The sequence below is a fragment of the Andrena cerasifolii genome, chromosome 16 (genome assembly GCF_050908995.1).
Source record: "Andrena cerasifolii isolate SP2316 chromosome 16, iyAndCera1_principal, whole genome shotgun sequence".
Lineage (NCBI taxonomy): Eukaryota > Metazoa > Arthropoda > Insecta > Hymenoptera > Andrenidae > Andrena > Andrena cerasifolii.
This window is the reverse complement of record NC_135133.1, coordinates 7650628-7676529: the sequence shown is the minus strand read 5'-3', so window position 1 is coordinate 7676529 and position 25902 is coordinate 7650628. Positions and strand designations below refer to the sequence as shown.

General features: G+C 47.9%; 1 protein-coding gene across 4 annotated transcripts; it reads left to right on the top strand.

Moving 5' to 3' along the window:
- Window positions 1-284: 284 nt before the first annotated feature.
- On the top strand, window positions 285-24133 carry 14-3-3zeta (tyrosine 3-monooxygenase/tryptophan 5-monooxygenase activation protein zeta). 4 transcript variants are annotated; one of them, XM_076829228.1, is made up of 5 exons: window positions 285-446; window positions 18130-18437; window positions 19373-19496; window positions 20143-20306; window positions 21226-24133. In XM_076829228.1, exons 2-5 carry the CDS (start codon window positions 18138-18140, stop codon window positions 21379-21381), a joined length of 744 nt encoding a protein of 247 aa, XP_076685343.1. In that variant the 5' UTR covers window positions 285-446; window positions 18130-18137; the 3' UTR covers window positions 21382-24133. The 4 variants fall into 4 exon arrangements, with proteins under 4 accessions (XP_076685343.1, XP_076685345.1, XP_076685342.1 ...); XM_076829230.1 differs by lacking the exons at window positions 285-446; window positions 20143-20306 and adding exons at window positions 13022-13279; window positions 20616-20779; XM_076829227.1 differs by lacking the exon at window positions 285-446 and adding an exon at window positions 13025-13279.
- The last annotated feature ends 1769 nt before the right edge of the window (window positions 24134-25902 follow it).

The following is a 25902-nucleotide window of genomic DNA, read 5'->3' as shown; positions in this document are numbered from 1 at the left end:
TTTAGTTAATAATAAAATCCTGAAAGGTTAAGTTATGCGATGTAAAGGAAGCGTGACAATATTTTAGAAAATGATAGTGATGAGACATGTATTTCAATTCATACATTATTATTATACGCATTTACATCGTGTACATATATTTGACAAAGTATATTAGAGCGTACACTAATGGAGGCAGAGGTGCACGTAAGAGTGTGAAATGATTCGTACTGAAAGGTGTGAAAAGCATTAAATGTTGTTACAGGTGAATAAGTTGCGTGGAGACAGTTTTAAGAATTGGCGGGAACGCAAACGTGTATTTCGTATGAACGGAAAGCGCGAAGTGAACGTAGTTCAAGATGGCAGCTTCCGCTCGTTGCGCCAGTGCACTCTGTGAGATCGTAGTGGACGGGAGCCGTTGAATACGCCGAAGCCTCGACTTTCTAGGCCGTTACAACACTCCAAAGGTGAGTCCATTTCCCCATATAATCGTATACGATCGCGAGAGTCGGGCAAAGCTGTTGGACGGAATGGAATGTCTCTAAAAATATCAGCCGCAAATAATGCGAAACCTACTCGACAGCGGGTCGTGTGAACCCCGTAGCTGTGCAGTCCGCCGATCCTTTTTTCGAATCGCTCGAAATAACCTATACGACTCGTTCGTTTCCTTGGATTTTTCCAGTCGAACTCGTCGGATTCGACGTTACTACGTGCCCGATGCACGCGTCAGTCGTTTCTCAAACGAATCATCATTTTGGTAAAGCTCGTTAGGCCTTAGTGCACGGTACGGAACCGTTTGAAGGCAGTCGCTTGCCGCTCGCACGGATGCATGCGACGCATGCGACGCACCAGCCCTAAACTTACCATTTGATCGCCGATTCGCCGCCATCTTCGTTACATAGCCGGCGACGAAATTGTCGTCTTTCGTTCCTTAGGAATGCTCGGAATTACTGTCTTTCCCCTTACATATCGTTGCCCAGCGTTTAACGCGATTCCAAACGTTCGCGTATTCCCCATGCATTTGCATAACTATAACCAACGGTTCAAAATACCAGGTGGATGTTTCGGCGATTGATTTTTTTCTCCCGATATTTGACTCCTTATATGGCACGGAGAAATCGGAGATACATTGGGTGGAAGTTTTTATACGTTCTCTCGCGCACGGTATCCGACCTGCTTACGCTTGAAATCGCGATAAAGCATAAGCACGCGTCATGGTTCTTCGCAGCAGCGTGCACGCGCTGCGACGAGCTCACGCCCTTTGACAAGTGAACCGATTATCGCCGTGCTTTCGATATAATGCAGCCGACAGGTCTTCGGTGGTAAACATCGTCCACACCAGACCGTTTCAGACACAGCTCGTCCATACTCCACAGTTGCATTCAATTTTATTCAAGCTGGTGTTAGGTGATGCAAGAATGTACTAATTCTTATACCACATCCTACATGTAGCATTTCGTTATTGACCGACGCGTCGAATGGATCAATCTTGGTCGAGTTTTCAGGGCGTGCAGCTTTATCGAAGGTCGATAAGTAGGAATGATGCAATACCAGAAAAAAAGTGACAGCGGCCGACGTTTAACGTGGTCCACCGAATTGAAAGGAAAGTTTGTTGGCCTTTAGCGAGAGTTTCGGATCGTAGAATTGCCGTTAGCTAATCTTTCTCGAGTCTGTTAGATCATGCGCCTATCCGATTCGCGTTCCGCTTAACGAGACAGTGCGAAAATCTGTAGGACTCGGTCCACACGCCGCATGGACTCGGCGGTGCTGCTGTTTTCACTCACGATTATTCGCGACTCGCGACGTAATCGTGGCCAGTGGCAGGGATAACGTTAATCGGCAACTTTAGCGGAAGGCAGGCGTTTGTTCGTAGTGGGGGACCGTGAACTCTCTTTCTTGCCTCGGGTCCCCTACTCTTTCTCGGTCATCGAGCAACTCCAACCGACGGCGAGACCTACTCTTTTCGCCAAGGCCGACGAACAGCCCTCCTTCGTCGTTCTTTCGCTCGTTCGCTCGACTGGTTGGTTGGATCGGTCGATCGTTCGATCGATCGACGCGTTTCTTCGCGTTACATCTATGGCGTCTTCGAAGCTGTTCTCTGTCCCGGTGCTTACGTATCTAATGAATGAAGAATATCTCCGCCTTCGTCGCGCAGAGGTCGGCGTATACTTTTTCGCGATTCGCTCTCGCGTAAGTTGGCGGCGGCACTTCTCGCCATTCATCCGGGAAACTGTGTGTCAATGACTACACCCGGGTAGAATGCACCGGTTTCCGTTCGATCGTCCGAGTTAAGCTGCGCAGAGAACACACTCGGAATGAGAATGTCATTTAAGTATTAGTAAAAAGTGGCAGACTATTATCTTTTCTTTTCTGCTTCCGCAGAAAGTCGACCTCGTCGACAATGTTTTCCGTTTCGCATCTAAATTTGTCCTGGAAAGGTAGAAACGTCGATGACGTAACTGTATCGATTCATGTCAATCTCTCAACTCGCCGAGAGCTCGATATCCAAGCGGCTTTCTTCAGTTTACCCTGCCGCCTTCGTCCAATTTGTTTGCCCTATCTTGAAAAAACACAGCCCCGTCCGAAGCGTTATCGTCGTTTCTGACTCGCGGTGACCGGGCGTCGTTGAAATTAAAACTGAACGTTCATGATCGAAATCAGATTGTATTTATGGAAAAATTTGGTCGCGCATACGATCGCGAAACGGTTTTTTTTAATTTCCATGCACAGCCAAACTCCGTGTGCCTAGAGAATAGAGAGAGGCGACAATCTTTCACTCGTGCTACTGAAATTTAGCGCTCCTCTAGCGCTCGAACGTGGCCCGGATTATTCGAGCCTGCAATTAATTCTTCACTAGTAATTTCGTCGCAAAATGTATTGGAAATTTTAAGGTCGCCGGTAGCAAGGTCGCGAGCCAACGAGAGACGATGTTACGATTTACGTAAGAACCGATGATTCCGAGGGAAACGATCTCGACGGATGCAAAAGAGGTTGCGCAACACCGCCGAGGACAATTTACTAAATTATTTTTTTTCGTAAACAACCTTATCGGAGGGTTCGTCGCGCTTTCTCGTAGATAACGGCTGGTACCGAACGCTAGAAATTCGAACGTTTCGGCCAGATCGTTGAACAAATTAATCGTTCCAAGTGCAAGTCTCCCGCTGGTGTAAAATCTTGCGCGGAGAGTAATTGAAATTTTAATTGCGCCGCCTTTTGTTCTCGCCGGATCTGCCAGCAATTAGGCATACTATGCCGACCCAGTTCTTGCGGAATGGTTGAGTGATCTCTACTTAGGTGCGCTTCGGAGAGAAATAGTACTGTGCGTAGTGCGATCACAGAAGTCCTTCCAGTGGGGCAAGGCGAGTAAAGGGCTAAAACTGAACGAAATTTATTTTCCCTCGGGGGTGGTTCGATTCGAGGATTCGCGAGATGGTCGACTTCGCTGTATCGCGAATGACGGTGACGGTGACCGTGTCGACGTTGATGGGGAGGTGGGCGGGCGCGTCAGTAGACGCAACTTGCGCGCCTAAGCGAATTTGCGGGTACTTAGTCATCGAGCGTCGCCATGACCTCGAGATACGAATATCTTTGCTCATTGTACATTTCGGTATATCGGCAAGTTTGCGTTGTTGGAACTACCGGGAATAAATTAGCGAGTGTTCGCACAGAGTCGGTTAGTAATTCGACACGTTTCGGGTGACGTAAACACGCAGTCAGAGACTCGAACGCCCCTGGATTTCTATTAGCGCGCGCGAACAATGGTTCGGGAACAATTCAAGCAAAACCTGTTGCCATTCGTGATCGGAATTCGCCGAAGCTTTTCGTTTCGCTCGCGTAGAGTCGTAGGTAGCCGCGCTCACATTCGGAAATTGAATTTCCCTCGATAATAAGATGTGTTGCGCGGGGAACATAGGTAGGGTGCCTCGGTGAATTGTTTCTGGCGGCAGTTGCCGCTTTCCTGCCCTCCCGTCAGCCGCGTTTTCCCCAAGTACCTCGCGACTCGCTGCTCTTCGTTTTCCCTCCGTTCCTTTACCGAATTAACCTAGCCCTACCCTTTTCGTCTTCAAGGAGGAGAGGTCCTCGTGTTTTAGAGCGTGCGCCCAGCGTTGGTCGGCCGTTGGTTGGCCGCGGGCGGCTGGTTAACCCTCGTCAGACGGCATAGGTACAATTGTGACTTTTGCGTTTTTAAATCGCGATAACTTTCTTCGAGAAGCCGGGGTTAAATTTTCGGTTTTTCTCGGTTCTATATTTTTGGTTTAGATTATGTAGACCAAATTTCAGAAAAATATCTCAACCCTCTTCCGAGATAGGGGGTCGAGTTGAGGGTTGCATCCATAACAGCGGCATAGGAACGATGGCGCCCTTATATATTTTGTATGAAGATAATGCAGGGAAAAAGGAATGCGATTTTTTTTAATGATAACGTTATTTTATTATAAAAAAGTAAAAAAAAATAGATAATTTACGTTATAAAAGAAAACTTGGAAAATTTTTATTAAAAGAAAATTTGGAAAATTTGTATTAAAAGAAAATTTGGAAAATTTGTATTAAAATAAAATTTGGAAAATTTTTATTAAAAGAAAATTTTGAAAATTTTTATTAAAGGAAAATTTGGAAAATTTTTATTAAAAGAAAATGTGGAAAATTTGTATTAAAATAAAATTTGGAAAATTTTTATTAAAAGAAAATTTTGAAAATTTTTATTAAAGGAAAATTTGGAAAATTTTTATTAAAAGAAAATGTGGAAAATTTGTATTAAAAGAAAATTTGGAAAATTTTTATTAAAAGAAAATTTGGAAAATTTTTATTAAAAGAAAATTTGGAAAATTTTTATTAAAAGAAAATTTGGAAAATTTTTATTAAAAGAAAATTTGGAAAATTTTTATTAAAAGAAAATTTGGAAAATTTTTATTAAAAGAAAATTTGGAAAATTTTTATTAAAAGAAAATTTGGAAATTTTTTTTTATTGATTTCCATTGAGTCTAAATGTTACCAATTTATCGCACAAATTACAACCACAGTGCGAATATTCATATAAAATATGTGAGGGTGCAATTGTGCCTCTGACGTCTGTTAACGTTGTAAAATTGTGCCGTCTGACGAGGGTTAATTCCAGAACGCTGTAACTCTTGGAACTGCAGAAGCTTTCACAGCTAGGGGCGTAAAACTGCTACAGATTTTTCTTCTTTTCGGCTTCCACTCTCTGGCTACCCAGTGTCGCGTTCGGGTCACGAACGCGGAATAGTCGGTTTCGGAAATCAGATCGACGAGGAGGTGGACGAGGTCGGCGAGTTCGACGATCCTACGGAGGAGTCTGCGATGCTGGCCCAGAAGATTTATTTCAGTGAGAGCTGGCACGCACATTTCACAATTGCGAGGAACGCGGTCTCCGTCATTCCGCGTGCATGTGTAACGTTTACACGAAGAAAAGTGAAAGAACCTCCGATACTAATAATACCGTGGGCGTCCTTCGGCTGGTATTCGGCCGCGCGCGTAAAAGCGCTACCGTAGACCTTACTGTTTTACGCGCGACAAGTTGGACAACGATCTGTCGTCTGCGAGGCAGCTTGTTACCCAACTAATCGTAAGAAAAATCTTGGTGGCGCGCAGCTTTCGCTCGGTTCAGAGCGCGCTTTTCTCGCTGGACGGAGTCGAGCTAGGTATCCGTGGCATCGCGGAATAAAGCTGCCGTGACGCTAGCACCCGCGCGCGCCACATGGCGTTCGATCTACTGACACGGAAGCACAGCAGCCCGAATGGCTCGGGCCGATCCGATTCCTCTTGGCTCGTGTAAAAATTTCTCTCGCTGTTGGTCTCCGCGGCTCCTTTTCGACGCTTCGCCAGGACGTAGTTACTTATTGTTCCGACCTCTCTCGTGTTTTTCGACCCAAAAACCTGGTCCCGTTTCCGCGTGACCTGGACGAGTCGTGGTTTAGTCGGACTTTAGTGGAGCGGCGACACAATTCTGCGGGTATTTCTCCCCCGCTTTCCTTATCGATCTCATCGCGATCCTGAGGTTTCGCGAGCCTCGGATATATCTCGAAGCCACGGCGAATCGGCTCTGCTCCGCGCCCCCGCTAGTGGCGTCGAGCATCCTCGCTCGCGAATTTTTAGGTGTGCGCGCGTGTGTCCGAGCGGCGCGCACACCTACGAACGCGCGACGAGCTTGACATCAGACGCTATTCCAAGCCGACTGACGCACAAGCTCGAGCTGATCGAACAAGTACGCGCGCAAACCTATGCCAGTTGCGCGTGATTTTCGCCGCGCCGCGCGGGGGCCACACCTGTGAAACAGAGGGGTGCTCCATTATGATAATGGCTGTCGGCGATTTGGCCCCGAGTTGGCGTTGCATCCATAGCCGCGTTCCGCGCTACGCGGCACGGATACGCTCGCCATCCGGCGATTGGAAGGACACCGCGGGCCAGCCAAGTTTCTCCCCACTCGCGCGAGCAAAGACGCTCGGCAAATCCGTGAGCGGCGTAGGATTTGGTCGTAGGTGAATGAAACATCGAGGTGTAACGGTGGAGCGTATTAACGGCAGCGAGTGAATGGCAAGGGCAAAGGCGGCGTGCGTCCGTGCATGTGTGCTTGCTCGCACTTGCTGCGCCGATTGCGCAAGTAGCCGACACGTAGTTGACGTGGCGTTTTTATCGGGACGGCACGGCAGATATCTCCGATCTCGGTTACTTTGGAGCAGTGGGAAGAAGAGATAAGGCGCAAGGGCCAGGAGATTTAGCGAAGGAACCGCTCGTTGGCTCGGTAATCCGACTAGACGAGCAACTGTAGGGTAGACCGGGGCGAATCGGATCGCTTTGTGTTTGACGGTAAAGAAATATTAGTCAGACATTGAAAAACTAATTTTTTATTATGTATTCGTGGCCTGTACACCTTTGGCTTTAAGATTAATAATAGACAATAAAATTGAACATAAAAGTGTTTCTTCTGCTAAGAAAAAAACAAAAAGGGAGAATATCCGATTGGGTCCGAAACTTGGGGCGAATCGGATAACAGATAAATTTCTGAAAAAAACTGAAATTTTCATAACAAAATCTTTGGAAGCAACTTAAAGAAATCTCATTTAATGACAGTGAAGTCAAGTGACTCTACTCGGCACACAGATCGGAAGAATATTGCCGTGTTTTGCCGCCTCTATCGGCACAATTCTCGTGGCATTATTCTTCTCAGATAATCTTCTGAAAGTGGAGGAATTAATTTTTCACCAGAGTAAATGCAATGCCAACTTCTTAAGACCATTAATTTATTTTTTTTTTTTCGTCAGTTCTGTAAATTTAATTTTTATCACAGATTCCTTTATTTTTTTTGGACACCATGATCCCTGATTGCTCTTTTCTATGTACGTACTAATCATCTGTATATAAACAATTATCATATTTATAATCATAGAAATACTCAAATGAAAAATAAGAGTGATCCGATTCACCCCAAATAACGCGACCCGATTAGCCCCATATATAAGTATTTCAAAGGGTGTAGATTACATAAACATATTACGATATAATAGTCTAAAATACATCAAATAATAAACTTGGACATCGTGCAAACTAATAACAATAAGCACATTGGAATTTTCAAGCTTACTTTTTATTTTAACCCTTAACTGGTATACTGTTTTTTCAAACGTAACTGTTATCTTGGGGTCGTGACAGACCCCAAATAAAAAAGGGCACAGAAATTTGTAAAGTCGACACTAGAGCAACCAGTATGAATATTTTCTTCTTAGGTAATGTAGAAAATAATAGATACGTAGAAAGTTAAACTATTATGATCAAATTAATTAGAAATTCAGTTTACAAACTTATACAACCAAATATTTTGCAGCGAACCTTGCGTGCTTGGGGTCACGACTGACCCCAGGATACCAGTTAAGGGTTAAATACGAAATTGCAGATTACGTAGGTTAGATTCGGACCAGAATTGAAACGTTCGCACGCGTCCATGTCACTGAAAACGTATGCCAGCTCTAAACAATGACTTGAAGCAATTAACGGGCTTTTGCGGTAGGTGCGGTGGACAGAGACGAGGTACCACGAACGATCGGAATGCTCGTTTCTATCGCGATGTAAGAAATATGGACTAAATTCTTATTTTCATCCGATTTGACCCGGTCTACCCTATATTCTTTTGCTGGCCTGGAGGGACAATGCAGCCTCTCCCAGCCGCAACGTATCTCCGCCCTAACGTAGTTAAACGGCGAAAATGGCACGTGGCTAATGTATTCGCGGGGAGAAATAGGAGCGCACATTTGCGCGGCTGGTGGCACATAGGAGTAACAAAGGAAGTCTTCCTCCCGGACTGGTTTATCGGAAGTGGCCTCTTTAGAGGGAGAAAACCCTTGTTGGGGACAAGGGCCGAGGCAGGCACACCCACGCGACACCTCTACACAGCCACCTGTGGCTCGCCCGCTTTCATAAACCCTCCGCTTCTGCCTACAATTCGTGGATGCTCCCTCGATCGTTACAGTTCTACCGAGAACTCTGCTCCCGTTCCGTTTCGTCCCTTTGTCGTTAGCTGAAAGATCGCTGCTAGCTGTCCGAGCGGGGGAGCTGAGAAACTGAAAAACCTGCTAACCTGTTAGAGTTTAGGCAGTTCGGGCGATGGCCGCGAGAGCGCGTTGCCGCGCGTACCTACTTGTCGATATTTAATCTAGCGTCGGACCTTACGCGTTTCACATACTTCGCGATCCTTTGTTACACGGACAGGGATGCCTGTCCACGCGGAGACAAGGCCGTCGATATGCACACAGGCATCCAACTTCCGTCGATCGATAATTCGGTACGCGAGACGTCGCCGGACGGTCCTGGCTCGAGGATTGGTCCCGGCGGGTGAATCGACGAGTCGCGTCGCCGAGGACGTTTCCTACGTAGCTTATCCGCGCGCCACTATTTTCCCCTGTCTCCTTGACTACGCGCCGAGGTTTCAGCTTTTCGCGAACTGCATTCCGCTCCATAGGCAACGCTGAAATGCTGAAATACTAAGCTCCGGGCATGCCGCGGACACTGCTATTTAGGTGAACTTTAGGTGAGCCTGGTGTGCGAGAGTAGGGAAGGGAAGGAAGGTCAGTGTCGTAACAGCTGCGCTTCCTCGTCGCTGGCTCACCTACGCGCTCTTTATATTTCGATTTTAATCCTATTCATTTGGCCGCGCATTCGGCGGGGCGGGTTCTCGAAAAGGCGCATTCAAGTTGATTGTTGGGGCGAAACGAGAGGGGCCCGTTCACGGTCGACAGGCGATCGAACGAGTTCGCCTTATCGGTCGCCACCGGCACTCGACGAAACATATTCTTTCGGGTCATTTATCGATCCTCTACCGGGGATATTCGTTCAGCCCGAGGGAAATTGCTGGACCGACTTCTCGCAATCTTTTCTCTGTCAGCGGTACGTACGTAGGCGCATCTCGGGGACTGACATTGGAGGCGATCGATTGGCATTTTCGGATGTTGGAATCGTTCGGTGGGAGAACGATCGACCGGCACGGTTGCAGACACGCGTCGCATTGACGTGGGTGGTTGCCTTTTATAGCTCGCAACCTACTCGCGGACTAGAAAATGAAAATAAGCTGTCGCGTACGCGGCCCAGACCTAACCCAGAGCGGAGCGGGCTGTCACGCGCGTACCGCGAGCTAATATTGATCTACGCGTTACTAACCTAGCGTACGTGCTCGTTTCCGAGTGGAGCGTTAAAGGTTGCCGGACGGACGGCGAGCGACGAGCGACGGTCACCCTCCTCGAAAATTACAACGGTCGGTGGATCGCACTGGCATAAATTGCGCGTGGAAAATGGGACGCGAGCGTGTCAGCCTCGAGCCTGTGTGTCATCGGCAACCGAACGATTGAACGCCTCTCTCCTCCACAGCCGGCTGGACGTTTCTTCGATTCCCCCAGAAATCTGACTCTCTAATAATAATAGCACCTCTCCAGCCTCCTTTTACGGCTGACTCGGTTGCCAGCAAAGCGTCCGAGGAGATAACGTATTGCGAGTACGGAAATTGCTTCGTAAAACCGACTTTATCGATTTCCATTACGCGGCGTGGCGCGACGCTGGTCGTCGCGACCACGCTACGCGGCGTGACGCGACGCGACGCTAACCCTCTACTTCGGCGAGCGGCTCCCGAGCGCCTAGGACCCTTTTTCGCAGGGCTATCCCCAACAAGATGAATTTTCTCATCGAAATTCCTCTTGCGCGTCACCTATCGAGAGATAACTTTTCGGATCGCCCAGCGAGCGGTAGAATTTTCCGCGGGGTTGCAAAGGAAATTTCCCATGCCCTGCGTTCGACGGTCGCGGAATATGCACGCATCTGTGTTTCGACTCGTTAAGAATAATTGCTATTAACCAGGTGGCAATAGTCGGACAAATTTTGAGGCGAAAGTGTTGTTGCGCGTATGGTTGCTTAATATTCGCACAGTTGGCGGTAGTCGGTGCCAATGTAGCCATCTACGGAGGGCGGTAAATATATTATAGTAGCAGAAATTCAAAAGCTGCGCACGGAATGAAACGGGTGGGACGAAATCACGGCGCACCCCGTTGCTGTGTAGCCTGTGTTCCCGTGTTCTAATGCTTGCCCCTGGCGCGGGGAGAACGTACTTCCCCTGGAAATCGATCACTGTAATCGCAACTCTGAAACGTGAAAATATTAGGCGAGACCGCCGAAGGGGTGTGTTGTTAAATCGAAAGAATAGTCCAGCTGAGTGTATCTCTTTGACGAACGGACACCTCTACAAGGTCGCTGGGCTACAGTGTTTTATATCGATTTACGATAGCCTCGTATGAAATTCCCACGGTGAGCTGAACACTCGGACAAAGTTCGGTATCTCGTTGCACAGTGCTCCTAACGGCGAAAGCCGTCGGGAAGGGGTGAACGGAAAGAGGTTAAAGTAATTTCGCTGAAATGGCTTTCATCGTTTCTTAATTGAATTCGACGAATAGCTTGTTGGCACTGTAGCGAGCTCGCAGAAACGATCAAGGGGGGGCCGGGCGATGGAGAAAAGCGCGTGATTCGGGGTGAAACTTCAGATTCGATGACAACAGGGGAGGGATAAAAAGGATTGCTGGAGGAGGTGCAAAGCGTTTCGGCAATGATTTCCGCGAAGGGGTGAGAAGAGGTGGCAAGGAAAGGGCAGTGAAAGAATGGAATGGAAAGGAAAGGAAAATGATGGGAAAAGGAGGGGTGGGTTGGGAGTTAGGTGTAAACGATGGGCAAGGAAGAAGGAAGGGCGGGTCGGTTCGGTTCGGGTCGGCTGCAGGGGTTGCGCGCGCCTCCGCAGATCAATATTTCATTTCAGCCTCACCAGCTAACCCCTATTTCTGCGCTCGTCTTCTCGATTCCGCTATCGCACCCTGCGTAATTACCTCCTTTTCTATCTTTTCGTTTCTCGTTCTTCGACGCGTTATCGGACCTCTCCGCGATTAGCAACTTCCGTTTCAACCTTTTCCTTCTTGCGTCGATGTAGCCGCGACAGCGGCCACCCCCCGCCCCTTGTTCCTTCCCCGTTGAAATTGATCGCCGGTCTATTGGACAACGGCAAGATGAATATTTCACCTCGTGACGCACGCCTGGGTACGTGGAAACTGACAAATCACCGGATCCATAAAAGCCACGCAACGAACAAACATCGAGTGTAGGCCGCAGAGTTATTATCTGGTTGTTCGGTAACGCGGTTAGTTTCTCATTTGCGCGGCCTGGGATTAGATTCTTGGCGGTTGTTCGCGGCCGTTGCTACGGATGCTCCACTACGCAAGAGAACGGTTCTAATTTTCCCTCAACTTTCAGCCGGATTGATGTTTTCGCTGCGATCGGGGGGGTTGATTTCTTTAACCTTTGAACGGGGAGTGGTAGAAGCGCACTACTGCTCCGCGGTGACAGCGGCTTTCCCCTAGACACGGACCGGGAATCGATCGAGAAAGTTATATAGTTGTGTATCGAGTCGGTCGACGTCCGGACACGCCATTTATTTCCAAATTGATCCGCCGGCACGAGCCGGATATCACGTGTCGTAACACGTGCTCGCGCGTCACGTTGACGATTCGATTTTGCGCGTTCGATTGGCGTTCATTGTTCGCGCGCACCTTTTATCAATGCCAAATACAATCCGCTGTCCCTTTAAGCAGCCCGGCACCGGCAGTACATTCGTTTGAACCGAAGACAGCAGGTAGCAAAGGCTCGCAAGCTTCCAGACGTAAGAAACCTTTGTGAAACCGCGAGACTGCCGGTTCTTCTGATCAGTCGAATTTCTCTGACTCACGAATCCGACCAGTTCAGAGAGAATAAGTCGCGGCACGTTTCTCCTTGGGATCAGCGGCCGCAAAAATGCGGATAGTCGGGCGTCTCGCGAGAAATCTTTGCGATACGAAGCACGCTGCACGATAGCGTCCACGGATTTCAAGGCGTGTTATCTACGGTTACCGTTAATTTCAGCAAACGACGGCAATTAGGAGACGTTTCGTCGAACGCGGCTATGACAAATCATTCGGAACTGTTCGGCGGAATGTCACGTTTAAGGCATTCAGACATCACGAGCGTGCTTTTTCGGGCTGTGAGCGAGTAGTTCTATTCAAGATTTGGTCGATAGGGAGACACGTGCCTGACTTCTGTGGCTTCCAAGATAAATTTTATGCCTCTGTTGCGGGCTCGTCGAAGTTTAATATCAAGTGGAAAGAAACTAACGAGTGAAGAGTACAGGGGAAAAAAAAAGAAAGGAAGGAAGGAAGGGGGGGTGACGTGGACTGCTGTAAGCCATATGGTGATAACATATATCTTGTATTTGAGCGCAGCGCTGCGCAACCCAGCGCAGTACGGCGGCGCGGCGCTGAACGGCGCGTAGCGTAGCGTCCCATGTCTGGGATCCCGGGGCAGCCGTGCGCTGCTGCCCCACCCAACCGCACGTCGAGCCGGCCATGCTGGGTGAGCCGATCAATACTTCGGCTCGGGCACGAGGCGACCCGAGCGGAAGCGACCCCAGCCGGGAACAGTCGAGCGGCGCCGACTCCCGGCACGAGGCGCACCGAGTCCCCACGACGAACAGCGTTGCCGGCTCAGTCGTTGTGCGGGAGTGGTCACTGAGGGATGTGTGATATCGTAACCGAGTGTGACTGAGGAAAAAGACCCGGCGTAGTTTCTCCGCGTAATACGCTCTCGCTCTTTACCCCCCCGGACAAAAGGAACTAGCAGCACCGAGAGTCTAGTCAATTTTTCGGCCCCCTCCTGTTTCCGCGTGAGACTACGGAACACGCTGATCCTGTATTTATTTAAGTATTTATTGTACAAAAGACTTTAACTATAGGTAAGATTGCCACGTTACTACTTTACTTCTCTTCTCTTCTTTTTTCTCTTTTTTTTCTTCTCCACTCTTCTCTTCTTTTCTCTGTCTGCCTTTGTCTACCGTTTAATCCATCTTCCCTGCGCTTTTCTCTTTATTTATTCGTGCTCCTTTTTGCACCGTTCCTGCATTAGGTAGAGACCCTGACCGGGGACCCTCCGTTCTGTTCCGTTCCGTTCCGTTCCGTCGCACTCGCTACGCGAACGATCGCTTTCTTCACCCTATATATCCGAGCCAGACTTTTCGAGAATGTGCTAGAAACGTGCTTGCTTCCCGTCGTGTCTCTGTGAATTCAAAGTCGAAAGAGAGAGCTATCGATCTCTGCGGCACTGCGCTGCGACGCAGAAGAAGCGGAACGGGTACGGTACGGTCGATCTCCGCAATGACGCCGATCGCGTTTCGCCGGAAGCCTAGCTAGCGATTTGGCGTGTCGGTTTCTTTGTCCTCGTTGGTCGGTTCCTCGGCGTGCATATCGCGCACTGCGAATCGCTCGAGAACAACGGGGCTGTGTCGACCAAGAGAGAGTGCGTGATCGAGGAATTTCGCTCTCGCTTCGTAAAGTAGCGCCGTGGCGCTTCGTTTGGCTCCCTCTTCAGTCGCAACGGTTACAACTTCGTCGACCATAACCTCAAACCATTACGTACGTACGCCGTACAAGCGATAAACTACGTATACGACTTCGTTTTTTTCTTGCTCGCGCGACCTTCGACGTTACAGCGAGAGCCTGGTGCTCTCCACACCTCCCACGGAAGCTTCCACTTTGCGCGTATAAATTAAAGGCATTTGCCTTCTTCCTTCTCGCGTACGACGAGAGGTATAAATGCGTGCGCGCTTAGACGAAAATTATCGCCGTCGCTCGCCCATTCATTCCTACGCGTTCGTCAAAATTTTATATTACTGTAGCCTCTGCTTTCCGTGCCACTCGGCGAGACAATAAGTTGTCGCGATCGCCCGACGAAACGCGTAAAGTAGCCGTTAGAGATTATGCGAATGCGTCGCTTTGAAGCGCGGCCAAGGTTTATCGACAGGCGCAAACCGTATCGCGCAATATACTGATCTAGATAAACGGAAGTGGTTCGATAAAATCCGTATTTTTATCGGCGTGAGAGGGCCTCCATTCGATGTCTTGGTCCTCGATCGTTACGATCGACGAACTACTCGAGTGAAATATTACGTTCTTGGGGCGGGAACGAATTGCCTGTCGGTGAACTTGGCAGGCGATCCTACTTGAGATTCCTAAGAAAACGTTGAATCACGGACGTCCGTATTATAAAGTCTACGGTCGGAGATTTGGCGCAAGCGGTAACAGGAATTAGGAGCGGCGTAGAGGATCGACTAGTTTTCGAAAATCCAAGAAGTAGCTTTTCATGTTTTTGTTTTTTTTTTGTTTAGAGAGAAACAGAAAGATACGAGGTTGTCGCGTGTACGGTGGAAGGAGGTGTGGGTAGAGTGTACGTGGAAAGCAAATCGGCTGGCTCTCTCGACTTCTTTCGTCACGTTCCATTCGCGATCCGCTCGGAAAGTCTCTGCGCCGGAAATATTTCACTGGCAACGTGGGGTTTCTCATCGCTTCTCTCGTAGATCCGGCAACACTGTCACCGAGCCTCTGCTAACCCAAAGCCAGGTGATTGCGCGCGATTAAATATAGGACGTCGAATACACCTACCGGTTTAATATTTCTGTCCGGGTTTCTTCGTGCATAGGAATCTCTAACTGCTTGACCTTCCATCTGCCATATTGTCGCGTACAGTGCGCTTCAAATGGTTTCGCAACAATAGCTGGACGCGTGAGAGTCCTAACGGAGAGCTGCGCAATCGGATCGAGCAAACGTGGTGTGTCGTAGTCGTCGTTGTCGTCGCGCGATTCGAATTCAGTACCGGCGCCTATGCCATCGCTACCTGATAATTTCAATCGCGTTTCTTCGGTCGAACTAGGCCACGATCCCTTGGTATTCTATCCAACGTCCATTCAACCTGGAGCGGCCGGCGTAACTCGCGCGATTCCTATCCACCACTCGCGATCGATTCTGTTTCGCCCTGGATAAAGATTTGCCCTTGATGCGAGATTAATTTTTAGTTCTTTCGCATTCAGACGCGTCCCGCCTAGAAGCGGCACGCGTTACGGTGGGATACTCGACCCAAGAAATATTCTTGAAATAGTTTTCTCTCTGGTATGCGCTCATCCTATCCAGCTGTCGCGTGCGCGTACGCTTACGCTTACGCGCGTGTCTCGAGAGCGGTGAATGTCATCGACCGGAAGCGTATAAATGTAACGCGATCCCGGCTTTTTTCTCGTCTCGGAACCAGTCGAGAGACTTGGTCGGACTTTGGTACATGCGCCTCTGTAATTCTGCCAGCTTGCAGACACCATTTTTTATGCTTGTCCTCGTGGAACAGACGGGCGTTACGTGTGCCACAACGATAACGGTCGGCGTCGTTTCGATTTCCTTCGCCACCACTGCTATCTGCAGTCGAATTTAAATTCGCGAAATACGTAAAACAGTACCTAGTTGTTCGCTTAGGTGGCGCAGTAACCACACGTAACGCACTCTTTCGGTAGCGTGGCAGTTCTCAAAAGAAAACTTCGAACGCGTTCACTCGCGAATCCGCGCGTCAGCTCTATCCGGACATTGAAATCCGAAGGAATGCTCGGTAACGCGTCACGTAAAACCATTATCTTGATCACGCCCCACTTTATCTAATTAACTATTAAAAACTTTGTCGTTGTTGCGTTACGTAGAACGATGTAACGACGCAGCAACCCCCTTGTGGTCGTGCGCTGAAGATAATTTTAGAAACCTACCGCGTTAAACGTACGTTGATTCGATAACTGCGATAGCGTGCGAGCGGTAGATAGAGGTATTACCTGTTACGAAAAATTAACGAGTAAGTTATCGACGGCGGCCAATGAGGATCTCGCGTCCGAGTCAGACGTCGAGTCGAGCTTGCGCGTACCATCCGAACCGAGGGAATCGCGAGCAGATGGAAAAAAAGAGCACGGCCTGGAGAGTTGAATGAAACGTTACGCGTCCGTGTACACGCCGTGTAAGGTGACAGCATCGCGCTTCCGGTGCAATTATCTTAGATACGTTTCATCCTTGAGCGTAATTATTTGGTTGAGCAAGAAAGACGACTCGACTCGACTCGACTCGACTGGACTCGGCATGACTCGAGTGGTGGCCGCAGCCGCGCGCGTATTTCCCTTGCGAGGCGCTCCACGCGTCCAGAGGTTTGTGACTCATCGCGAGAGAATCGGCCGCTTTCGTTCAGTCTATCCAGCGAGTCCCCCCCCCGTCGTTTCAGACCAACGATTTTGTCCTGCTACCGCGCACTCGTTTTCGCCTACTCCGTCCAGGTCCAAGTAAAAGTAAGTCTCGGGGAAGAGAGAGAGTGAGCACCAAATAAAGCGGTACACGCAGTGGTCAAGATGCTTAGACGTTGCCTACATTTCACCGGCGTAATGCAGTCCGATGGAGTGACTCATCGTCCGTTGTCGCGCGATCGTACCCACGCTAGAGATCGTTGCGTTCACTCTCGTCCCCGTCCATGCGCGTATTCTTGTCGATCTTGGAATCTCTTTCCCGATCAGGCCGATCACGATCCGAGACAGTCAAATTTCTGCGAGTAAAAAAAGTGATCTATCAGCGGCGTCGTCCCGCCCGTGCAGGCGCGTCTAGAAACAGTAGTCGGCTGGGTTCGACAACCTGGCATCGCGATCGGAAGGCGCTAGTTCTGCTAGCGGCATTTTATTGGGTCTCTGCCATAACCGATATTCGCGGAAGACGCCCCGTCGCTTTTTACCGAAATTCCAATGGGAGGAGCGCGAAGAAAAGTAAAGCGATCGATTCTGGGTGGATCGAGCTGCGATAAAAATGCGGGGGATGTTCGTTTCGCCCCACCCCGTCTTGCCTGGCCGTGCCTTGCTATTATCGCATCAGGTGGATAGTTATGAGGCAAGGTGGCGCTCTGCCCTCGGTAATTGAACCGAAACGTGACTCTGCTCGCATATTCGTTTCCTCGCGTTTAAATGGCATTCCTGGTTTTCAGTTTCACTCGTACGTTTGAATTCGGTGCGGTTGGGTAGAGATATGGTCGCGTTGGGTACTAGCGAATTTCTTTAGACACAGAACGTTGAGGATCGGTGGGGCTGATCTCGACAGATGGTGGATGACGTTTGTTTGGCGAGCCAGCATCCGTGGCAAAATTTGCACTTTAGGAAGAGCGAAATCGTCGCGGACCGCGCGGCGGGGGTGGGTTCTGGCTTAGGTCGGAGTGTTGGGAATTCAAAAGGTTGGGGAATAATCCCTTTTTCAAATGTTCCACGGCTACGTCCAAGGTCGCGGGATGAAGCTCGGCAGCTTTCCTCCCAGGTAGACGCTGTTGCCAGGATCACCCCTTTTACGCGTTTCGGCCTTTTGAGGAAAAGGGCCAGTCGCACTCGTAACTCGAGATAAGGTTTCTGTTTCGAACTGTTGGTGTATCGAAGGTATCGCAAGGAGGCCAGATACGTTGAATACGACCGATGGGATACGTCATTCTGTTCTAAACGCGTCGGTGAAATCTATTCTCGCGCGCGACTCGTGCGCACGGGACTGCCGGACGCGAGCGACAAAAGATACTTGGCGACATTGAAGCTGCGCGCCTAGCTATCCTGCTGCTCCCCTTACGCACCCGCTACTTTCCACCTGATACGCGCGTTGCCTGGTCTCTCTCGCGGGGGTGTAGGGTGGGTTGCGCCCCAGCACTTGCGATTGGCGACAGTTTCGAAAGCGCGACCGGTCAACTAATTGCCCACTGGTGTCTTTGTATTTCCAGCCAACACAATGTCCCTGGACAAGGAGGAATTAGTTCAGCGCGCGAAGCTCGCCGAGCAGGCGGAGAGGTACGACGACATGGCAGCTACCATGAAGGCGGTCACCGAGACGGGAGTGGAGTTGTCGAACGAAGAGAGGAACCTGCTGTCGGTAGCGTACAAGAATGTCGTCGGTGCGAGGCGTAGCTCGTGGCGAGTAATTTCCTCCATCGAGCAAAAGACCGAAGGTTCCGAGCGCAAACAGCAGATGGCCAAGGAATACCGGGAAAAGGTCGAGAAAGAACTGCGCGAGATCTGTTACGACGTATTGGTAAGAACTGCTCCGTCTATGCGCCTGTCTGCCTTCATTTCTCCTTCCTTCCCCCTGCCACTTTATTCTCCCTCGAGGCTCTAAAGTCCAAAGAGTTGATTACGACTAGATAGGGGAAATACCCGGGCGCCCTTCGTTATTGTTATCACTACGGACAATCGGATAAGAAACTGGGCCTTCTGGGTTTGGATGAATTGGATCTCGCGAAGCTTGTGTTGGCCGAAGTGCGAGGACCAGGGGCGACGAAATCGGAACGAAGACCGGAGAACGCACCCTCTACTCTTTAGAACTCGCATGCAAAGGAATACCTGGGCTCTCGGTGGTCGGATCGTCTTACTATAACGCGCCCGATCTTTGTTCCATCCGTGTATATTCTGAGGAAGAGCTAGAAGCTGAAGAAGGTGAAGATCGCCCGCCGGTTTGAATTTCAGGCGGGTCAATTACGACATCTCTCGACTGGCTCGTCTTACGAGTCCTCTTCGTCGTCCAGCGAGGGTAACGAAGACCTGCGACCATTTGGAATTCGGAATTGCTTCGATTGCGACGATCGTGAAATAACAAGCCTGTGCTGTTGGTAGCACAGCGTAGCTTGACCGATGTTACAAATATCCGGAAATATAGAGGGAAACGGAAGAGGAAGCGACACGCCCGATCGAGTAGAGTCGTCGGGTTGTGCCTTCGCTACCGGATATAGTCGGGCGTTAGATTCCGCGGCGAACAGATCTTTCCCAAAGAACGCTAATTGAATTCACGTCATTCCTATTTGCACAGTTGTGTATTATTTGTCGAACGGTTGCTCGTAGATAGCGAACGATTTCGATGAAAAACAGTTGCATACGTTCTCTTGCATCGCAGATAAACTTGGTCTCGAACGCCAAACCGCTCTGTTCTGGAAAGCGAAATTAGACTAAATAGTTTTATCGTTGATGTTGTAGGGACTCCTCGACAAGTACCTGATCCCCAAGGCTAGCAATGCCGAGAGTAAAGTATTCTACCTCAAGATGAAGGGCGACTACTACAGGTATCTCGCAGAAGTCGCCACCGGAGAAACCAGAAACGGTACGTTCCTATACCTCCGCACATTACTAACTCCCCAATTTCGGCTAATCGGTTCTTTTATTCTATCGTTCCTACCGTCTCGTTTTATTCCTGCTGGAGTTGATTATATCATCGATACGTTTTAAAGCGCGGTACACGCGTCGCTGTGTACATACCTGGAGAGAGATACACACGTTTACCTGTAGCTGGAAATACTTCTACGAGGCCGATGCGCCTCTTTCTTTGAACCGAAAGGTGCACCAATAAATACACGGCCATACTTGCGTATACTGTATGAAAGAGGAAGCACAGCTGCAGCGGCAGATGTTCCGTCTTAGTGTACGCTGGCACACATTGTTAGATTTAGATGGATTTGAGAAATTCCGTGACGCCCGTTGCGACGCGAATGCCTTCGGTGACATTCGAATGAATGCATTTCTACGCTGTTCTTACGCGCTATAAGAAAATCGGGTCCCTTTTGCCATCGATTCGTCCGTACAATTGCGCGGAGACGTTCGGCTCGTTTCACTTATTTTCGAACGGCTTAATCAAAGAATTAATTAGTTAGTTTGATGTATCGTGCGAGACACGCAGATAATGGAATTCCGAAAGCCTGGCTAATAATTTCACGCGTAATATATACATGAATATACATATATATATCCAGCCGTGGTAGACGACAGCCAGAACGCATACCAGGATGCGTTTGAAATCAGCAAGTCAAAGATGCAGCCTACCCATCCGATCAGGCTAGGTCTCGCCCTCAACTTCTCCGTTTTCTATTACGAGATCCTCAACTCACCAGAGAAGGCCTGCCAGCTGGCCAAACAGGTATAATTTACAAAAGCGAGGTTGACGTCGATAATTTACCAGAGCGATCGTGAGAGGATGCGCAAGGATGGTGGTGGTGCAGTGGAGGCAAAAATAATATATATATATAGGGCGCGTAGGCAATAGGAGAGGCATGCTTTTCTGTCTGACCGGCCGGTGTCGGTGTCTGTACTACTGGCAGGTAGCGCAGGACGTGTATCGTCGCGTTCTCTCCTTCCTTTATCCCTTTGTTAATCGATGGAGGAGATATTGCATACTGGATGTACATCTGTAGAAGTTTTAATTTGGATTTATCGGTTTGGATTGCAGCGGTAGTGGAGGATTCGCAGAAGGCGTACCAAGAGGCATTCGACATAGCAAAATCGAAAATGCAGCCTACGCATCCCATCAGGCTCGGTCTCGCTCTAAACTTCTCCGTTTTTTATTACGAAATTATTAATTCTCCGGCTAGGGCCTGCCACTTGGCCAAGCAGGTTAGGGATTAGCACGAAGATTCTCGCTGCTTGGTCTATCTTTCGCGTGGAAATTCATCGATAGGCATAGATAGACGTAGTAATTTCTAATCGTAATGCCAGTGTGTCCTGTAGTTTGTACAGTAAATGCAACCTTTTTGAGTGATTACTAACCTAGCGACGAAAAAGAAGATTAAGTCACAGTACTGGTTGTGCTATGATTCTCAATAATGTCTCCACTGTGTCAATAACCATTCGCCGTCGCTCGCATTTTCAGATTAACACTCGCACGCATAGACATGCGTAATCTTCCACTATTTCTAATACAGACTTCTAGCTACTTTCGCACGATATTAATTCGCGTTAAAGAGACAGCACGAATAGCTTTGTAAATTATCGACGTTTTAATGATTGGCCTTTTTATTGTTGACAGGAACACGATACACATTCTTTGATAAATATTTCAGGCGTTCGACGACGCGATCGCGGAGTTGGACACACTTAATGAGGACAGTTACAAAGATTCCACGCTCATTATGCAGCTTCTGCGCGACAACCTCACCCTTTGGACCAGTGACACACAGGGTGAGCCGGACGAACAACAGGAGGGCGGCGACAACTAACCTTCCTAAGCTTAAGTCCTTTCTAACCTAATAAGAACATCCTATTCTCTATCGCCCCCCCCCCCTCCACCGCCCTCTCCCCCCCCCCGGTTCCTTCAAGTGCTCACCCATCCATCCACTCGAGATCGATTTGTCCATTTACCTGTCCTTTCGTCCCTCGCGTACCGCGTTTCCTTCTTCCTTCCTTTCTTCCCTCCGCCCTCTACTCTCTCCACCATTTCCTCCTGTCCCCCCTTTCTCCAATCTACACCTAACTGTCTACGTAACCATCTTCCTGACTCGGTTCCTTCCTCCCCCCCCCCCACCACCCCCTTCTTTCCTTTCCTTTCCTCTTTTCAGAGTTGTAACACCGTCACCTTCCGAATCCTTGTTTCCCTCAATCTCCTCCTCGAGAACTGAAAACTCTTTGTCCTAACGCGACCGCACATTGCTGCCAATGCTGACGCCGACGACGATGACGACGACGACGATGACGATGAAGATGACGATGCCAACCGCCACAGCTGTTACGCCCGGTTCAAAAGTTCGAACACGAGAATTCCGCTCCTGACCGTATCCTCTCTTGGAGGACCGATTTGTTGCTGTGTTCGTGTTTTTCGCCATGGTCATTCTTGTCGATCGGAGGGAGAGAGAGAGAGGAAAAGAGGAAGAGAAAAGAGTTAGGGAATTGGTGTATGATGGAGCAGCTACGGTGTAGGAAGGAAGGAGAGAGGATATCATGTTGTCTGTGCGATGCGTGCTTGCACGCGCGCACGGTCCTCGACGAAAGGAAACGGTCTAGTCGCGGGAGTCGCTCGGTCTGCGGCACGAAATTTGTCCGAGAAGAACATATTATACCGACTGATGTTTGTATGGAAGAACAGAGGAAGAAGCAAATTGTGGATGAATAGAGGAAAGGATAGGATGACTCCCGTTTCGCAAACCCTGTCTCGTTGTACGACGAGGTTCAGATGGTAGTCGAGTAAATAAGGGCGAGTTAAAAGAGGAGACAAGGAAATACGGAGGCACGATATGTAAAGAATGTTGCCGAAGCATGTAAGAGAGATGAAAGCCTGATGTTCGGGAGGTAAGCAAAGATAATACAAAACGGATGGTCATCGCCGTCGACGCGAGACACGGGTTGCGAAGAATTAACCGTGAAACACTGTCACTCCCAGATCTGTTCACTATTTACCATCTAAAATATCGCTAAAAGAAACAGAGATTCGAGAAGAAACGAAGACAAAGGAAAAAAAGCACGCATGAATCTAACTACATTATATCCAGTTGTCATTAAATTAAATTTCACATTGTCTAGCAAGTACGATATTATTATACGAAGGGAAGAACGCAGGAGGAGAAAGGAGAGTAAAAATACATTAAGTTATTAAGTTCCAAAACAACATCGCTGGTGACTTACTTTTACATTCGATATTCTTTTGCGTACCACGTGTTACCCAATATTTAAAACGCCCTTATGCACACACAGACACACACACACACTTGCTTAGGCTGGCACACACGCAAAATCATATATGCGCGGAACATGAATTTCCTTTTTCTATTTTAGAAATACTCGGAACACTCAACGAACTATCATTCGCGTTTGAAATCTACAGTTTTTTATGCGCAATCGTTATTCGGCTACGTATCGTTATCAAGCAGAGCATGGCGTTCGAAATATTTTTCACACACACACACACTCACCGTAACGGTACATTGTGAATCCACGAACGTTCCAGAGCAAAGAGGCTCTAATTTTTATTTTTCAGACGACCGATTTGTACGCGAAATATCTCCGAGAGATTTTCACCCCTACCCCTGATTTCCGCACTCTGGATTCGCTCTTGCACCTTGTCTATCACCTGCCTTTTCTCTCTTTCTGTTTCCCTCCCTCCTTCCTCAGTCCGTACATGTTATATATATATATACATAGATATATTATACACAATAATATATATATATATACAACAAATATTTACCGACAAATTGATAAACTACTCCTGCCGCGATGAAAGAAAGGAAGAAAACGAGAAGAAACTGTGTACGTGTATGAAAAATTTATATTGACCCGATGTTCTCTTTAAGATGTATGTATATATATTCAGTTTATAGACACGATCGATCTCGTGGAAATTGTCAAATGTTCGAAGATCATTCGTTGTTTCCCGCAATATTCCATCAATTATATAATCGTTTCTCGGAATACCTATCGCGTAGAAACAACGCTTTTGAATTCAGTCCTGTAGAAAAAGCGAAAAAGTTCACACGATTATTCCTTTTAATTCGAAGAAAGCAACTAGAATCGAACTTGATTGAATCGCCGACGAAAAATTGAAAAAAATGGATTCTTGCTGGTCTCGCGAAGTGACGGATTAACGGATCGACGGATCCGTTTGGCCTGTCAGAGACGCGCGTAAGAAGGTCCGATCCCCTCGACCGAAATCTCGGAAAACGAACGAGCCCTATACGTCGCCATTTGAAAAATGGACGAAAGGAATCCAGCGATAAACAGAAGTCGGCAAGTCCAAATGTTACAGATACGTTTGGTCCAGGGGCGGATTTCATATGTATATACGTACCGACTATATAACTTCAAATCAGTTGGAGGCCATGGAAAAAAAAGTCAAGTTTTTTACTTAAATCCTGAATAAGAAATTTCAGTTTCCTCCCGGTTAGATAAAAGAAAAAAAAATCGATCCATTTGTTTCTATATGTTAAACCAGTCAACTTTTTTACGATATACAAAATAAATAAATATCAAATACTTGTTCGCTTTGGTTTCTTATTACTCGTATGCTTTTATTTTCTAATTGGCTGGTGCCCTCGAGAATCCACCATCATCCGCCTCTGGTTCGGTCCACGTTTCATCCCGTCGTCGCATCGGTGCTAGAGAGAAAATAATGTCACATTTCTCGTCTCGTGTGGCATGTATACTACTAAGTGCATGTAATGTACACACACGCGCCTACCCATCCATAGCCTAAAACACGCTGCAATGTAAATGTGTACTTACCTGGAAAAACAAGTAACGATTTCCGATATTACAACGTGTGTGTGGGTAAACGTATTCCTAACATGTATTTTTCGATGTGTCCGTGTTCTGTCGTATCGAACGGAACAAACAAGGCGAAAAGGTGAACGAACGATCCGGGAATGGAGAATGAGTCAATTTTGCAAAGGTAGCCGTAAGATCCATTTCGACGGGTAGCTTTCGCGGGATCGTTATGCATTGAGAAATCACCGATTTCAGCCACGCGCTTCACAGTTTACATGTGTGTTTATCGAGGAATCTTAGTTACCGATGCAAGAGAGACTAAAAAGTGAGAATGAATTCCCCCTCCCCGAGGGTTTGCAGAAACCACGAAAGTGTCTTTTTGAATGCAGTTGAAGGTGGACCAGCTGATCGGAACGAGATAGTTGATAGGTCAGGAAACGACACCGATCATTCCAGTCGTAACGTGTCGTTCATTTAATTACTGAACCGGTAGTAACCTGAAACCGATCTCGTTTTAGCTCAGCAGGTCCAAACGTTACATATGTTTTTACTATTCAACCATCTCTCCTCTCGAGCCACATTCAGAATCTTCCCCTAAAGTGTGTACTGAAATTCCTAGGCCGTCAACGTCCGATCACCGTCTGTCCCTTTCTGGATAATGTCAATTTCACCTATTCCATAATAGAAATCTCATCGTTTCGCGTTTCTTTCGATACGCGGACATCACGATTCATTCCAAGTAAGTGTTGGTTTTATTTCCGTTTTCTTTTCCTCCCTTTTTTTTCTCTTGTTTTCTTAAATAATTACCATGAGATGTATACGCGATAAGTACGAAAAGACGGAAGCAGGTAACAAAGATCTGTCGTTTCTACAATTTGCTTGTTTCAATCTCTTCCTGCGTCCACTCCCTTTGCCAGTCTTCTCCCACTCGTTCTTTTCTTTAATCGTATCGAGCATTTATAATAATAATTTGATTATTGCGCTTTACGTTATACATTTGCGAATGATGAAACATTGTCCGTCATTCCAGTTACGTGTTTCCGAATCATCAGCGCTCTCTCTCTCTCCCTCTCTCTCTCTCTCCCTCTCTCTCTCTCTCCCCCCTCCCTCCCTGTCACCCTCTCCCTCTTCTCTCATTCTATCCCACCGCTACTCGCGTTAAAGAATCTAGCCACTACAACACTACTTCCAAACCTATACATCCGCGAAATCTCCCTAGTTTCCTATTCCTCTCTTACGTTGTTCTATTTGTATTTATCATCTACCATCGTAATTGTAAATTATAATTATTATAAACGTTTACACGAAATAATAAATTCTGATAAAATGTCTGAAGAAAAACTGTAACTTCGGCTGTCTTGCTTTGCGGTGTCATCGGGCTATGGACGCTGTAGGGTCGGTAATTGTCAGAATTACGTTAAATAAAGAGGACAGAACGCGTACAAAGTGGATCGGAGATGAAGTCCGGAGTCGTTGTAGAAAGGAGAGCACACTCGTATTTTCCGTTGTCCATTTCTTGTCCGTGACACTAATGCGAACTATAA

Excerpts from the sequence above, each read along its gene's own strand:
- 14-3-3zeta (XM_076829228.1), top strand. The coding sequence starts at position 18,138 with ATGTCCCTGGACAAGGAGGAATTAGTTCAGCGCGCGAAGCTCGCCGAG. Across the intron at positions 18,438-19,372 it reads AGATCTGTTACGACGTATTG|GGACTCCTCGACAAGTACCT; the intron begins GTAAGAACTGCT and ends TTGATGTTGTAG. Across the intron at positions 19,497-20,142 it reads CACCGGAGAAACCAGAAACG|CCGTGGTAGACGACAGCCAG; the intron begins GTACGTTCCTAT and ends ATATATATCCAG.